This window comes from Cydia strobilella, chromosome 4 (assembly GCF_947568885.1).
Source record: "Cydia strobilella chromosome 4, ilCydStro3.1, whole genome shotgun sequence".
Classification (NCBI taxonomy): Eukaryota; Metazoa; Arthropoda; class Insecta; order Lepidoptera; family Tortricidae; genus Cydia; species Cydia strobilella.
The window spans coordinates 17,879,104-17,895,852 of record NC_086044.1 but is presented as its reverse complement, the minus strand read 5'-3'; the positions used below and the strand labels follow the sequence as shown (position 1 = coordinate 17,895,852).

Sequence of the window (16,749 nt, the reverse complement as noted above, 5' to 3'; positions counted from 1 at the left end):
CAAGTTACCTACATGCGCCAGAGAAAGAGATATCGGGGTAGTATACGAACGCTTTCTGGTATCGTTATCTGTGGTCCAATTTTGACATTTGTTTGTGAGGTGCACGTTTGACAGCTACAAGTCATAAAAACGCTTGCTTCTAGCTTCTAGTAAAGTTCTACTAACGGTGGCGATTTAAAAATAATTTATTATTGTTGTGACATCGTAGGACTTAATTGAGAAATTAAATTAACCATTTTAATGACCTAACAAACGGTTGTGGAATATTACATCGTGGTTAAAGGTTTCTAACCGGTATTGTTAAGGAAGTATAACCTATAACACCATGGGTGACTCCGATTTTAGCAAGTTATTACAGCAAGCAGAACAGCTAGCAACAGAGATAGAAGGCAATGAAGAACTGCCGAGGGTTGAGCGCTCCTTAGGACAGGTGTTGGAGGCTTCTCAAGAGTTATATTCCAAAGTTATTCAATCTGGCGCCAACGACATCCAAGCGTATGTAACTTATGTTTGTATTGAAAAATTGAAAATAGTGATTTTAAGTACTTATTTTAAGAGTGAATTGTATTTTTATACGTCTATTTGTTGTAGCCATTTGCTGTTCGGTTCAAAAGGAATAGATTTGCAGCAAATATCTCAAAAGCTAGATACACTGAGTTCCAAACGCACATTTGAGCCCCTGCAGCCTATTGCGGATTCAGACGTAGAGAGTTTCTTAAAGAATGAGAGAGAAAATGCTATATTATCACTAATCGATGAAGTGAACAGAAATGTAAGTACAAATTACTAATAATTTAAGTAAGAGCAAGATCTGGTAAATTACTTCACTAGGAAGATTTTTTGCTTTAATTTTTATATATTTTAAGTAATAAACGTAATATGTCTCTAAAGATAAACCCATAACAATGAAAAATGACATGTAGAAACACTATAATTAAATTGCCCTTTGAAATAGATTTGTTAAAAATAATCATTTTTATAATGTGACAATGTTACATCCAGGCACTACAAACAGTTGAAGACCAAAAATGGGAGCACATGGTCTCAGAATGGAACAAAGAGAAGATCAAGCTAATGAATGCCATGATAGGCCCGTCACAAAACTGGCTAGATTTAAAATGCACAGCAGAGCCCCCTAGCATTGCTGATACTCCCAAAAAGTTTGGACACTCTATCCTAGACCCGGTGGAGGTGGCATATTCAAAACAGGTCTACCAGTACAATAAGTTGGTGTTCCAAGGTTCTAAGTCGAGGACACCATTGTATCAGAAATTTGCACAGGTTGCTGAGGAGCTGAATGACCCTGTAAGTGTGCTTACACCCATAATACAATATGGCAAATTTTATCTTAAAATAAATTTATTTGATTGCTGATGTCATATACTTGTCTCTCTCTTTTGCCGTTACTCAAATGTGACGTTTTCAAATGGTAAGCGATTACCGCCGCCCATGGACATCCGCAACACCAGAGGGGTTGTAAGTGCGTTGCCTGCCTTTAAGATGGAAGTACGCTCTTTTCTTGAAGGTTTGAAGGTCATATCGGTCCGGAAATACCGCAGGCGACAGTTCATTGCCTTGCCTCAGGTGAGGCACATCTCAACCAACCAAGCTGCTTTGAGCAGCAATTTGCGGCTCGTTCTGTGCGGACCCGCAATGTGACATGAATTGTAGGTTTTAAAAATCTGGTTCTTAAAAGAGTTAATTTGCTACAAATAATATAATAATTGTTATTACAGAAAGTGAAAGAGATGTGGGAAATTATAAAGACCATGGCCAATGTTCCACTGCTTGCAAGGGAGGAGGACCCTTTGAAGTTGCGAGGGAACCCCACCAACCAGCAGTATTTCATAGCACAAGGGAAGAAGTATTTGGAGAAGAGGTTTGTGTATTTCTGTTGTTCTTCATATGAATGTCTTTTTAAGTAAATACGTTGTTGGCTAAACTATAAAAAGTAAAACCTTCAGTAAATGACTACTTTGCTGTTTATTCAAATATTATCAATACACATTGTACATTGTATAAAGCCTATCTGTCAGACCTGTTGTCTGTGTATCGCGGGTAACATGTAATATTTGGACCTCAGTATGCTACAAAATCCGTGCAGTGATGCGTCACTAGCAATATAAATAGTCAAGCTAAATTTATGACATATAGTCCTAATCTGTTCAGGTACAAGCAGTACATGAGCGACGTGGTCCGCACGAACCCCAGCAGCGCGCTGCGCGGCGGCGAGCCGGGCACCTATCCGCTCGTGCGGGGCTTCGTCGCCCTGCGCTTGCAGGCTGCGCCCGCGCTCTCTGACGGCACGATTGACGACCGTCCTCTCTGGCCTATGGTATACTACTGTTTGAGAAGTGGTGATGCTACTGCGGCGCTGCATTGCCTGAGGAAGGCTGGGTGAGTGAAGTTTTTTATTTCTGTAGAATTTCGTAAAAACAATTTAATAAGTGCCTGATGCTTGGCAAAGATAAAAAAAGTTTTCTAAAAGCCTAAAATATAATTGATCCCTTTTTCCATGGCTATCAACAGGCGAGACCATGAGGAGTTTATTGCGGCTCTGGAGGAGCACATCAGCAATCCAGAGAAGGCTTTAAGTGATAAGCTGCAAACTGCTATCAACTTCCAGTACAGAATCCAAGTTCGCAATTCAACTGATCCATATAAAAGAGCTGTGAGTATAGCTTATTTGAGACTATTTACACTAATTTTTATGACAGGTTAGCAGGGTCAATGTTACAGCGTTTTAGTACCTATAATTGCTTTTTTTTATTTTGTTTACAGAAAATAGGAAATGCTCGTGTTTACTATAACAGTAAACGCGTACAATTATCATGCTAAGTTGCATATTTTCTTTTATAACAAAAACTGTACAGTGACTTACTCTTACGCATACCCTGGACGGCTATGAGAACCAATAAGTCCATCCTAGAGGAGCTGAAAATCACCACACGGCTCTCTACAATATGTCATTAACGCGCACTCAGCTTTTTTGGACATATCATGCGGTCTAAAAAGCATGACCTAGAAAGGCAGATTATCTTGGGTCAACTGGATGGCAAGCGCGGGCGAGGAAAAGCTCCCACGAGATGGTCTGATGGTATGAAGGGGGTGGTTGGCGGCAACATGCAGCGCGTGGCCTATATGGCTTATGACCGCACACTATGGAGACGGAGCATACATGGTCGCGATCCTCAGCAATGAGGGACCGAGGAAGAAGAAGAAGAAGAAGATACAGTGACTTGGCCACCAAAATACTTTTCCTAACCTTGGTAAAACAACTAACACATTTAACGCCGCGCTTTTATTGTGCATACTAAAATCGGTCACATGTGCCATATGCCCGGCGTGGCAGCGAAAGACTTAACAACTTATATAGGATGACCTTCTCTATGCCGATGACACCAAAATATTCCGAGTCATGAAGACCCCCGCAGACTGTTCTATGTTGCAAGAGGATTTACTTAAATTTGAGGATTACTGCACTAGAAGTAGTTTGTTTTTAAACAATAGCAAATGCTCCGTTATTACATTTGCACGTAAATAAATTATGTGGCAGGATAGTATACGTGATTTGGGCGTATTAATTGACACAAAACTAACCTTCATCTCTCATATCGACAACATTTTAAATAAGGCTTATAAACAATTAGGGTTTATACTTCGCATTGCTAAACATTTTCGTAGACCGTTAACTTACAGGATACTTTATAATAGCTACGTCAGAAGCCGCTTGGAATTCGCTTCGGTGGTTTGGAATCCCTGCTATGATGTACATAAAAAGAGAATAGAAAGGGTGCAAAAAATATTTATTAAAGCTCTCGAATTCCGAATAAGGGGTAACTACGAAAATTACGCCTCCTCAATTTCAAGACACAACCTTCAACCTCTGTCATTAAGGCGTTCATGTAATGATCTGATATTTTTATTTAAAATAATAAATAATCTTGTAGATGCCCCTGAACTTCTACATAATATAGGTTTTCGAGTGCCTCGTAGAACAGAACGTGGTTGTCGGAGCAAAATGCTGTTCAGTGTTGGGACATGTCGCACTAAATATGCACAGCAATCATATATTAAACACGCATGGAGGTTGTATAATGAAAAGTGTATGAACGCGGATATATTTGGCAGTTCGTTAGGGTTATTTAAGAAGAAAGTTTATTCTTTATTAAATTAGTATTAAAGTTACGTTAAGTTATCTCATTATTTGTTAATTTCACTGTTGTCTCAGATAGCATTTCATAGTATTAAGTTTATAAAAATTTACATACAGGAAACTATAGGTCTACATTGTAATAAATTCTAGCTGTCAGCTTATTCACCTACATGTTTTATGTGACTGTTTGTTTCTAAATAAAAATAAAAAATAAAAATTACCTTTACATTATGTTTGTAGGTATACTGCGTGGTTGGCGGCTGCGACCCGAGCGACGAACATTCCGAAGTAGCTCGCACGGCGGACGACTATCTGTGGTTGAAACTAGCGGTCATCAAGAGCGGCTCTACACAGACAGAGTCCTTCACTTACTCCGACTTGCAGAAACTGATCTTAGAAGAATACGGTATATTTGTAGGCTATAGGTGTTCTCTATCGTATAAGGTTGCGCCTCGAGCGACAGACATTGATGTAGTATGGACAATAACTCTATTTGGTACTAGCGCTAAGTGTCAAATATTTTATTTTGTATTAGGTAAATCGAGCCAACGTTTTACATTAGCAAAGCCAGAAAAGTTAAATTTGAAATCTTAGTCATCTCACTAAACCGTATAAAAATCTGCTGTGATCGAAATTGTATGTGTTATTCTTTCAGGTGAAACACATTATCACGCGTACGAAAAACCACTGGTGTACTTCCAAGTCCTAACATTGACTGGACAGTTTGAACCGGCGATTGAATTCCTGTCAAGAATACCGAGGTGAATATTAGATTATTTTGTTTTTCGTGCTAATTTTAAAGTTAACTGTTTAAAACAGCGGTTCCTAACCTGGGGGTAATTACCCCCGCGGGGCTAAAACAGGCATTTTACGGGGGTAAAACTAATATTTTACGGGGTTCAAAATTAAAGATAACAAAGACCTATCTATAAGAAAGAATATTAATTATTATGGAGGAGGGGTAAAATCGAGTTCCCTAGTTAGTCAAAGGGGTGACAGTACTGAAAAGGTTAGGAACCACTGGTTTAAAATGAAAATATGTATTGTTATTAAATATATTAATAACGGGTCACTCACGTATTTTAAATCGAAAAACGCTCGACATGTTTCACTCCCTACCGAGGAGTAACGTGTCATCAGGAGCTTGCGTTGACGGTGACGGACCGGCGCAGACTGCGGGCCGCAGCCTTCCGCGCCCGATGACTCGGCGCGGGCGCCGGTCGCGGCAGGGGGGGCGAGAAACTACCCTCATTTACGGCATTATTGTCACATGATGGGTTGCACACAACACTCACTACGTCATTCGCTAATGGTCCGTCCACACCGTCCACCGACGTAGTACCCAAAACAGTTAACATGTCGAGCGTTTTTCGACTTAAAATACGTGAGTGACCCGTTATTAATATATTTAATATGTCTGTGTCTCACGGAACCTTTGTTATGTATTGTTATTGTTTAGATATCGAGTGCATGGTGTTCACATGGCTCTGGCGCTACATGACGTCTACATGTTGGGCACACCTCGGAACGTCCAAGCACCGCTACGTAAGTATAACTTTTTATTATTGGCCCATTCAATCTCATGAATCTTTACTACAAAAACAGGGGCCGGTAATGTCGGTTTTGTTTTCGTTTAGTATTCCTTCTCAATTTTGGAAATAAACTATATATGTCACCTGGACTACAAGACCAAATTGTTCGCCAAAATTAGCTCAGTAGCTAGTGTTGACATAGGTAAAAAAACCCAGCCATATACGTACGCAGGCTCTTGAAATCTGCTCTTTACAGTTATCATTACCATCATCACCACTTAGATGGTTGGCACTGGCAGTCCTTAACTGTGCATTTCTCCAGAAACTTCCTGCCAAAGTGCGTACTCTCATCTTAAATACTGGCAATGCACTTGCAACCCCTCTGGTGTAGCAGGTGTCTATGGGCGAGGGCAATAGGCTAGATGACAAATTTTCATTAATGGTATTAATCGATCAGGTTTGTTTTTAGGATCAAATGTCTATATCTGTCAGAAATGATAGTCAAAGTCCGACAGTCATACTTCACTCGCGAAACGCTCCTAACTAAACGATAAGTGAACGTGACGTCAAGGTCACTGAGAGCCCATCTTGAAGTATGGACAAAGCAAGAAAATTGCGTTGAAATATTGCGTTTATGTATATAGTTGCAATACAATCTTTTTTTGAATAAAATGTAAGGAATCAAACGGTATCGTTACTTTTTGACGTGACAACGTCTTATAAATATAAAAAGTGTCACGTTGTGGACATATCTCCATGGTAACGTTGTGGATAGATCTCCAATTATGGAATGTAGAGTTAAGGAAACGAATCTTCATATATCAAAAAGTAACTGTAAAAAACAGTAATTAGGTGGCAATGCAATCGAGGACCAATTTTTGACGGTCTCTTAGCCTTGTCGGTAGTGACCCCGCCTATGAAGCAGGAGGTCCCGGGTTCGAATCCTGGTAAAAGCAAGAGCATTTATTTGGTTTTTTTTTTATTACAAATATTTGTAATAAAAAAAAACCCTTATATATCAATTTAAAATTATATATATGATCGTCTAGTGAGAGTATGTCGATCTGTGTAAAATTTTCCTATAATCTACCTAGTCTACCAATGGAAACTTGTAATTGGCTCACTGATTCTATGTCATTACCTAACTTATTACTTATTATTTGTAGGTTTTCCTAACAAATAAAATAAAAATAGAATAATATTATTCATTTATTTATTACTTAGATCTTTTTAACAATTATATATTTTGTTATAAAACTTATTTAGCAATAAATAAAGCACGAACGTTACTTTAGGTTTTCATTACATGAATATAAAAGTAAAATATATATAAAAAAAATAGTCACAAAACAATACCCACAAAACAGTTTGGCTAATGAAAGTATATATCAAGCATCTCTTTGATTACAAGGATTGCATAATCTTTATACCGATACCGATCAAAATTATGCAATCCTTGTAATCAAAGGGCTGCCTGCAACAGATTTTTTGAAATTGTTGCGTTTTTTCAGGTTCATCTTTCATTAGCCAGACTACATATAAACACATGTGAGAGTAGTAGAGGCGTAATAGAGAGCTAGTACTCTCTCCAGGTAGAATTGCGCCTGGAGACCGAAATCCACTGAGAGTTGTATATTAGCAATGGACACTTCGTAAGCGTAATGTAGAACACGCTAAATGAGCGTTTTCCAAAAAAAATGTACATTTCATTCATGTCTTAATGCAATTCCTAACGACTTTTTCCAACTTTCTAACCGTGCTGGAGTCTGGGAATTAAAGAAACATGAAGAATGGTTGAAGTAAAATTGTTAATTTACTAAAAAAAATTATAAAAGTAACAATTTAATACTTTTTTTTAATATTTTACAAACTTACCGTTGGTCGGAAAAATGATATGGACTTCGTAACATTTTTCAGATTTTTCACCTTACGCCCACTGTGGCAACTGTTTACGACGCAAACTTTTCCCATATTTATTTAATTTATATATATATCCTATATAGCGGCGGCTTTGCCCCAAGGCCTGGTAAGCCCAGGCCCGGGGCGGCGGTGGCTAATAGATAACAGGGGTGGCAGTCTAAATAATGCGTACTGAGAAAGGGGCGGCTAGTTTGACTGCAAGGTACCTAGCACTTGGTTCCTAGGCGGGCAAGACTTTAAATCTGCGAAATATGAAATCCTAAATCGTTATTAAAATAAATATCTTAAACATTTAAATAACAATTTTAAATCACTGACAGCGCACTTCACTCCGTCAATGAAGTCTAATTTCATGTCATATCGTTGTGCCACCCTAGCGCCACCGGACAGATTTCGAACTATTATTTACAGCTAACTGCTGTACACTTTTACACTTTTTGATACATGAAGATTCGTTTCCTTAACTCTACATTCCGTATCTCCAATGGTAACGTTACGGCTATGGACGGTAGAGGTAAGGAAATGAATCTTCATGTATCAAAAAGAGCCCGTAAAACACAGTAAATAGGCGGCGCCACCATACACTAAAGTACCTAGACCATACACCTAATATTTTATATAGATGTGCACCCGTGCGACCGTGAGGGACAGAACGCATTGCGACAAAATTAAAAACACGTTTAACATTCCTGACAACATACCAGAAACAACCTACGTAATTTGGTCGGGTTATTTGCTGCCCAACCCCCATTCATCTCTACATTATTATACCTCTATGGTTCATGTCATAGAGTCTCCTCCTATATATTACAATACTCTTTGGTCTCAGAGCATGAATCTAGTATAACTGGATCGGTCATGAGGAGTGGGGGAAAATGACCGAACGGGATAGTCTTATGTATCTTTCAGTAGGAGTAGCAGAGAAAGCGCTGTTATTGTTTGTCCTTGTCATAGTTTCACTTTTCCACCGCTGCCACAACCGAGGTTGTGGCAAACAAATAAGTACGTGACATGTCATGTTTGTTCGTTGCTTGTTTAATTATCGTTGTTTTGTATGAAATTGTGCTTTCTCTTATGAAATATAGTGATGGTTAGCGTTTTGAATGCTTGAACTTTGATAAAATACTGGTGAATTGTTCTGTAATCGGCTGTAATAGCCGCTCTGAGCAAAAATATGAGATCATAACCTTTCACACGTAAGTACGGTATTTTACACCTTCCTCTTAACGCAATATGTGAGAATAACATCGTAAAATTACGTTACACTCAAAGCAATGTAGAATCAAACGATTTCAATAAAAATATCACAATTATTTACGCAAATTAACAAAACATTATTTGTAAAATTATCCGCCCAAATTACGTAGGTAGGTAAGAGTCTGAGGTCAGCCATTTTTAAAACTTCTTCTTAATTTAGCTGCATAACAATCATGTTAGGGATACCAGATGAAAATATCATAATTTTATGGGTAATTTTGACCTCGAAGTTTTTTCGTACTTCTAATTCCAAAAAATAAATATACAAATGTTGTGAAGATTAAATGTGGTGTACATTAATTGGTGTGATTGCGATTTCTTTAAATTAAAACCCATAATACATTTTATTTTACGTTTTATTTACTAAACATGTTTAGTTTTGTACCACCTGCGCGAATTATAGGAGGTATTTCATTGTTTATACGCCTAAAAAGAACGGCCCATTGACATTTTATTTAACAATTTTTTAATACCGTCAAACAAGCTAACTTTGCCTCCAGGGTAATCGCCCCAACGTGATATCAAATATTGTGGTAATTTTTACCAATATGGTATCCCCACGTTTATGACGTCATCTATGTCTATCCCTTACGGGCGCACGCGTATAGCTGGTCTATGTAATGCTAGGTCTATGTCTCAGAGCCTACCTAGCGCCACCGGAGAGATTAGGAACTATTATTTAAAGCTGAAAGTATGGATGGTATAGAAAGGATGCCAATCTCTTATGGCAGAATTGTTGCAAAAGTGACCGCTTTCAGCTTTAAACAATAGTTCCTAATCTCTCCGATGGCGCTAGTTAGGCTCTGGGATGAGTATAACATGAACCATATAAGGCAACAAATAACCCGACCAAATTACGTAGGTTGTTTTTGGTAGTATTTTGGTGTATGGTGGCGCCGCCTAATTACTGTTTATTGATGGACACTATTCATACATAGAGATTTGGCTCCTTTATATAGTCTCCATGGCTGAAAGCAGTCACTCTTGCAACAATTCTGTCATAAGAGATTGGCATCCTTTTTATACCATCCATAGTTACGGCCTTTTCATCAATGTTTTCTTGTGAGTCTTATGACGTTATCACGCAAAATTATCGCCCGTAAACAGACTTTACAGACAACCATATTTTTTTCCTTATATGGAAGTTAAAAAAAAACTTAAATTTTGAAACTTTGAGGTCCTCTATTTCTGTATTATTTTCATATATTATTTTAATATCCACATTATTGCTCATTTGTTTTATTCATCAGTCATCTATTTTACTAAATTTTGTTATAAAATTCAACATATGTCATCATCTTCTCTATTATCTACCATCAGGCGATTCGTCTCTGTTCGTTTGCTTCCTATATCATAAAAAATCTGGTAAAAACATGCGCACCAGCACTTACTTGACTTACTTCTCTCACTCAATGTATCACAACCAAGTATTGTTTCAGTGTCGGTAGACACGGAAGACCCGCCGCCGCTGCGCCGCCTCAACCTGGCCCGTCTGTTGTTGCTCTACGTGAGGAAGTTTGAGCTCACAGACCCCTCCGATGCTTTACACTACTACTTCTTTCTCAGGTAAAACTTATACTACACAATAGTAACTATAATACAGACTTTTACATCTCTAAACAATCTTTGTACTTAATATTGTCTTCGGTTACCGCGATAGTTACTCATGAAATAAAACTATGAAAACGGATTATATCGCGTATATTGAATTTATAATTCATCCCGACGTTTCGAACTCTTTACAGCGTTCGTGGTCAACGGGTGACTGAGGAAAAATTACAAAATGCAAAAATACCCACATACTAAAATAATGAACAATCATAGACTACAAACTTTAAGGCTGGTTGTACATGCAAAATCGGTTCATAAGGCTAGTTATACACTATAATTATTTTCAAGTAAAGATATATATTATATACGCGATAAAAAAAAAAAAAAAAAAAAAAAAAATATATATATATATATACGCGATATAATCCGTTTTCATAGTTTTATTTCAATCTTTGTACTTGTTTGTATGTATGTTTGTATATTTTTTTTTTTATATTTTTTTTATGTAATTCTACATTTAGAAACTGGATATATCTCTAACAAAGTATCTAATATTTCATTGATTCCATATTTGTAATTGTTTTTTGTAATTTTTGGTTATTTTTATTGCTTGTTTGAAAATTCGGGAAAAGGATAGACAACATTAGTTTCTCTATTTATTATCATTTTATTATTATAACCTACTACTCTGCTTCCTCTGAATTTTTTTTCAAATTTGCGTTCTATATTATTATAGAAACTTGAAAGACCCCGAAGGCAAGAACCTATTCATGTGCTGTTGCACGGATCTAGCTCTAGAGTGCCGGGACTACGAGCTGCTGTTCGGGCGCTCCGACACCAACACCGGCGTGCGCAGCCCCGGCCTGCTCGACCAGTTCAACAACCCGCACATTGACAGCAAAGTGAGTACCGATAGTATACCTTACTGCTATGAGATAAGATCGAATATTGCACGGAGCTAGCTCTAGAGTGCCGCGACTACGAGCTGCTGTGTATGAAGGTTCCTTTTAAATTGTAACCATGCGTATCTTATCTGTGGCCGTTTTTGGCGGTCAAACTGATTTCTGTGGGTCGTTGAAAATGACGGAATAATTTAAATTGCAATATTAATGTCAATAAATTTGCAGGTGATCGCCCTGAATGTTGCAGAGCAGCTCGTCAACAAAGGCCTGTTCGAAGATGCCATTACCGTTTATGACATAGCTGATGTAAGTTTCACCGTAAAACTTTATTAGGATTGGTTTTAAATTAGATTTATAAGTGCAAGTTCAAACATTTGTTTATATTAAGAAGGCGTCAAATTCACGTACGAAGCCTCTACTCTACTCGTCGTGGATGGGCCTAATTTTTACAAACTTTTTTTTAGAACCTCGAGAAAGTCCTAGAGCTATTCTGCATGCTGTTGCCCCAAGTGCTAGTAGCGGGCGGCGGCGGCGCGCTGCGCGCCCGCCTCGGCCCGCGCGCCGACCACGTGGCGCGCCGTCTGCGCCGGGAGGGGCCCGCGCTGCCGCCCGCACTCGTGGAAGCGTATACGAAACTGTGCAAGCTGATCACCTTCTTTGATCAGTTTCATGCAGATAATTACGATGCTGCATTGGAGGTTAGTTTCATAGTAGCATTCTATATTTTCTGTTAGCTACATCAAATTGAGCATTTACATACGTATGTCTGTATTAAGAATGAAGGATTTGATTAATTGAGAAATATATGTAATTTTTCACAGACGCTGCGCGAGTGCGAGCTAGTCCCGCTTCGCCGCAGCGAGCTAGAAGCACGCGTGGCGGGCGCCCGCGCAGCTCGCGGCGCCCTGCTGCGCGCGCTGCCGGCCGTGCTGCGCACCGTGTGCACCATCCTCGTGGCGCAGCGCCAGCGCCTGCGCGCCGCTCCGAGAGAGGCCATGCTGGGCGCGCCGCACACCAACACCGACAAGGTAACTAACAGCTCGCGGCGCCCTGCTGCGCGCGCTGCCGGCCGTGCTGCGCGCCGTGTGCACCATCCTCGTGGCGCAGCGCCAGCGCCTGCACGCCGCTCCGAGAGAGGCCATGCTGGGCGCGCCGCACACCAACACCGACAAGGTAACTAACAGCTCGCGGCGCCCTGCTGCGCGCGCTGCCGGCCGTGCTGCGCGCCGTGTGCACCATCCTCGTGGCGCAGCGCCAGCGCCTGCGCGCCGCCCCGAGAGAGGCCATGCTGGGCGCGCCGCACACCAACACCGACAAGGTAACTAACAGCTCGCGGCGCCCTGCTGCGCGCGCTGCCGGCCGTGCTGCGCGCCGTGTGCACCATCCTCGTGGCGCAGCGCCAGCGCCTGCGCGCCGCTCCGAGAGAGGCCATGCTGGGCGCGCCGCACACCAACACCGACAAGGTAACTAACAGCTCGCGGCGCCCTGCTGCGCGCGCTGCCGGCCGTGCTGCGCGCCGTGTGCACCATCCTCGTGGCGCAGCGCCAGCGCCTGCGCGCCGCCCCGAGAGAGGCCATGCTGGGCGCGCCGCACACCAACACCGACAAGGTAACTAACAGCTCGCGGCGCCCTGCTGCGCGCGCTGCCGGCCGTGCTGCGCGCCGTGTGCACCATCCTCGTGGCGCAGCGCCAGCGCCTGCGCGCCGCCCCGAGAGAGGCCATGCTGGGCGCGCCGCACACCAACACCGACAAGGTAACTAACAGCTCGCGGCGCCCTGCTGCGCGCCGTGTGCACCATCCTCGTGGCGCAGCGCCAGCGCCTGCGCGCCGCCCCGAGAGAGGCCATGCTGGGCGTGCCGCACACCAACACCGACAAGGTAACTAACAGCTCGCGGCGCCCTGCTGCGCGCGCTGCCGGCCGTGCTGCGCGCCGTGTGCACCATCCTCGTGGCGCAGCGCCAGCGCCTGCGCGCCGCCCCGAGAGAGGCCATGCTGGGCGCGCCGCACACCAACACCGACAAGGTAACTAACAGCTCGCGGCGCCCTGCTGCGCGCGCTGCCGGCCGTGCTGCGCGCCGTGTGCACCATCCTCGTGGCGCAGCGCCAGCGCCTGCGCGCCGCCCCGAGAGAGGCCATGCTGGGCGCGCCGCACACCAACACCGACAAGGTAACTAACAGCTCGCGGCGCCCTGCTGCGCGCCGTGTGCACCATCCTCGTGGCGCAGCGCCAGCGCCTGCGCGCCGCCCCGAGAGAGGCCATGCTGGGCGCGCCGCACACCAACACCGACAAGGTAACTAACAGCTCGCGGCGCCCTGCTGCGCGCGCTGCCGGCCGTGCTGCGCGCCGTGTGCACCATCCTCGTGGCGCAGCGCCAGCGCCTGCGCGCCGCCCCGAGAGAGGCCATGCTGGGCGCGCCGCACACCAACACCGACAAGGTAACTAACAGCTCGCGGCGCCCTGCTGCGCGCGCTGCCGGCCGTGCTGCGCACCGTGTGCACCATCCTCGTGGCGCAGCGCCAGCGCCTGCGCGCCGCCCCGAGAGAGGCCATGCTGGGCGCGCCGCACACCAACACCGACAAGGTAACTAACAGCTCGCGGCGCCCTGCTGCGCGCGCTGCCGGCCGTGCTGCGCGCCGTGTGCACCATCCTCGTGGCGCAGCGCCAGCGCCTGCGCGCCGCCCCGAGAGAGGCCATGCTGGGCGCGCCGCACACCAACACCGACAAGGTAACTAACAGCTCGCGGCGCCCTGCTGCGCGCGCTGCCGGCCGTGCTGCGCGCCGTGTGCACCATCCTCGTGGCGCAGCGCCAGCGCCTGCGCGCCGCCCCGAGAGAGGCCATGCTGGGCGCGCCGCACACCAACACCGACAAGGTAACTAACAGCTCGCGGCGCCCTGCTGCGCGCCGTGTGCACCATCCTCGTGGCGCAGCGCCAGCGCCTGCGCGCCGCCCCGAGAGAGGCCATGCTGGGCGCGCCGCACACCAACACCGACAAGGTAACTAACAGCTCGCGGCGCCCTGCTGCGCGCGCTGCCGGCCGTGCTGCGCGCCGTGTGCACCATCCTCGTGGCGCAGCGCCAGCGCCTGCGCGCCGCTCCGAGAGAGGCCATGCTGGGCGCGCCGCACACCAACACCGACAAGGTAACTAACAGCTCGCGGCGCCCTGCTGCGCGCGCTGCCGGCCGTGCTGCGCGCCGTGTGCACCATCCTCGTGGCGCAGCGCCAGCGCCTGCGCGCCGCCCCGAGAGAGGCCATGCTGGGCGCGCCGCACACCAACACCGACAAGGTAACTAACAGCTCGCGGCGCCCTGCTGCGCGCGCTGCCGGCCGTGCTGCGCGCCGTGTGCACCATCCTCGTGGCGCAGCGCCAGCGCCTGCGCGCCGCCCCGAGAGAGGCCATGCTGGGCGTGCCGCACACCAACACCGACAAGGTAACTAACAGCTCGCGGCGCCCTGCTGCGCGCGCTGCCGGCCGTGCTGCGCGCCGTGTGCACCATCCTCGTGGCGCAGCGCCAGCGCCTGCGCGCCGCCCCGAGAGAGGCCATGCTGGGCGCGCCGCACACCAACACCGACAAGGTAACTAACAGCTCGCGGCGCCCTGCTGCGCACCGTGTGCACCATCCTCGTGGCGCAGCGCCAGCGCCTGCGCGCCGCCCCGAGAGAGGCCATGCTGGGCGCGCCGCACACCAACACCGACAAGGTAACTAACAGCTCGCGGCGCCCTGCTGCGCGCCGTGTGCACCATCCTCGTGGCGCAGCGCCAGCGCCTGCGCGCCGCCCCGAGAGAGGCCATGCTGGGCGCGCCGCACACCAACACCGACAAGGTAACTAACAGCTCGCGGCGCCCTGCTGCGCGCCGTGTGCACCATCCTCGTGGCGCAGCGCCAGCGCCTGCGCGCCGCCCCGAGAGAGGCCATGCTGGGCGCGCCGCACACCAACACCGACAAGGTAACTAACAGCTCGCGGCGCCCTGCTGCGCGCGCTGCCGGCCGTGCTGCGCGCCGTGTGCACCATCCTCGTGGCGCAGCGCCAGCGCCTGCGCGCCGCCCCGAGAGAGGCCATGCTGGGCGCGCCGCACACCAACACCGACAAGGTAACTAACAGTTCGCGGCGCCCTGCTGCGCGCCGTGTGCACCATCCTCGTGGCGCAGCGCCAGCGCCTGCGCGCCGCCCCGAGAGAGGCCATGCTGGGCGCGCCGCACACCAACACCGACAAGGTAACTAACAGCTCGCGGCGCCCTGCTGCGCGCGCTGCCGGCCGTGCTGCGCGCCGTGTGCACCATCCTCGTGGCGCAGCGCCAGCGCCTGCGCGCCGCCCCGAGAGAGGCCATGCTGGGCGCGCCGCACACCAACACCGACAAGGTAACTAACAGTTCGCGGCGCCCTGCTGCGCGCCGTGTGCACCATCCTCGTGGCGCAGCGCCAGCGCCTGCGCGCCGCCCCGAGAGAGGCCATGCTGGGCGCGCCGCACACCAACACCGACAAGGTAACTAACAGCTCGCGGCGCCCTGCTGCGCGCGCTGCCGGCCGTGCTGCGCGCCGTGTGCACCATCCTCGTGGCGCAGCGCCAGCGCCTGCGCGCCGCCCCGAGAGAGGCCATGCTGGGCGCGCCGCACACCAACACCGACAAGGTAACTAACAGCTCGCGGCGCCCTGCTGCGCGCGCTGCCGGCCGTGCTGCGCGCCGTGTGCACCATCCTCGTGGCGCAGCGCCAGCGCCTGCGCGCCGCCCCGAGAGAGGCCATGCTGGGCGCGCCGCACACCAACACCGACAAGGTAACTAACAGCTCGCGGCGCCCTGCTGCGCGCGCTGCCGGCCGTGCTGCGCGCCGTGTGCACCATCCTCGTGGCGCAGCGCCAGCGCCTGCACGCCGCCCCGAGAGAGGCCATGCTGGGCGCGCCGAGCACCAACAACGACAAGGTAACTAACAGCTCGCGGCGCCCCCTAGTTTTTGCACACTGCCTATAGCGATAGTGTTTGTCCTACCAAACTGCTGAGTGATACAGGTGAAACCTCGAAAAGAACCGCACAAATGAGCAGTGCAGTGGGGAGGAATTCCATAATAATATATCAATATGTCACCTTTCGTCGATGTCATATAAAATAAATCTTACTCCCATGTCTGTGATATTTAATATTCAAGTGAAATTGTTAAGTAATAGTTGGCGTCATATTCAAGCATACTTTTCAAAAATGTATTTTTTACAGCAATTGGAATGGCTACGGGAGCAGGCGGAGGTGCTGAACACATTCGCGGGCAACATCGCGTACAGAATGCCCGGCGACACCTACAGCCAGCTGGCGCAGATGCAGATCCTTATGCACTAATAACTAAAGATCATTTTTGAATAACAACTACGTAATTATTAAAGTATTTTTTTTGTAATTAATAAGATCAGTCTTTTGTTTTTTTTTTCTCCTGTTTACGTAA

At 46.9% G+C, this 16,749-nt stretch overlaps 1 protein-coding gene across 1 annotated transcript; it reads left to right on the top strand.

Annotated features, from left to right (window-relative positions):
• Window positions 1-125: 125 nt before the first annotated feature.
• LOC134740753 (nuclear pore complex protein Nup93-like) lies at window positions 126-16,710 on the top strand. The gene is made up of 15 exons (XM_063673352.1): window positions 126-495; window positions 592-772; window positions 1,003-1,305; window positions 1,737-1,879; window positions 2,170-2,397; window positions 2,530-2,671; window positions 4,397-4,562; window positions 4,812-4,917; window positions 5,616-5,701; window positions 10,305-10,431; window positions 11,153-11,318; window positions 11,544-11,624; window positions 11,783-12,016; window positions 12,140-12,346; window positions 16,527-16,710. Exons 1-15 carry the CDS (start codon window positions 326-328, stop codon window positions 16,644-16,646), a joined length of 2,460 nt encoding a protein of 819 aa, XP_063529422.1. The 5' UTR covers window positions 126-325; the 3' UTR covers window positions 16,647-16,710.
• The last annotated feature ends 39 nt before the right edge of the window (window positions 16,711-16,749 follow it).

Coding starts and splice junctions, on each gene's coding strand:
- LOC134740753 (XM_063673352.1), top strand. CDS start 326: ATGGGTGACTCCGATTTTAGCAAGTTATTACAGCAAGCAGAACAGCTA. Junction 2,672..4,396: donor CTGATCCATATAAAAGAGCT/GTGAGTATAGCT, acceptor TTATGTTTGTAG/GTATACTGCGTGGTTGGCGG. Junction 12,347..16,526: donor CGCACACCAACACCGACAAG/GTAACTAACAGC, acceptor TATTTTTTACAG/CAATTGGAATGGCTACGGGA.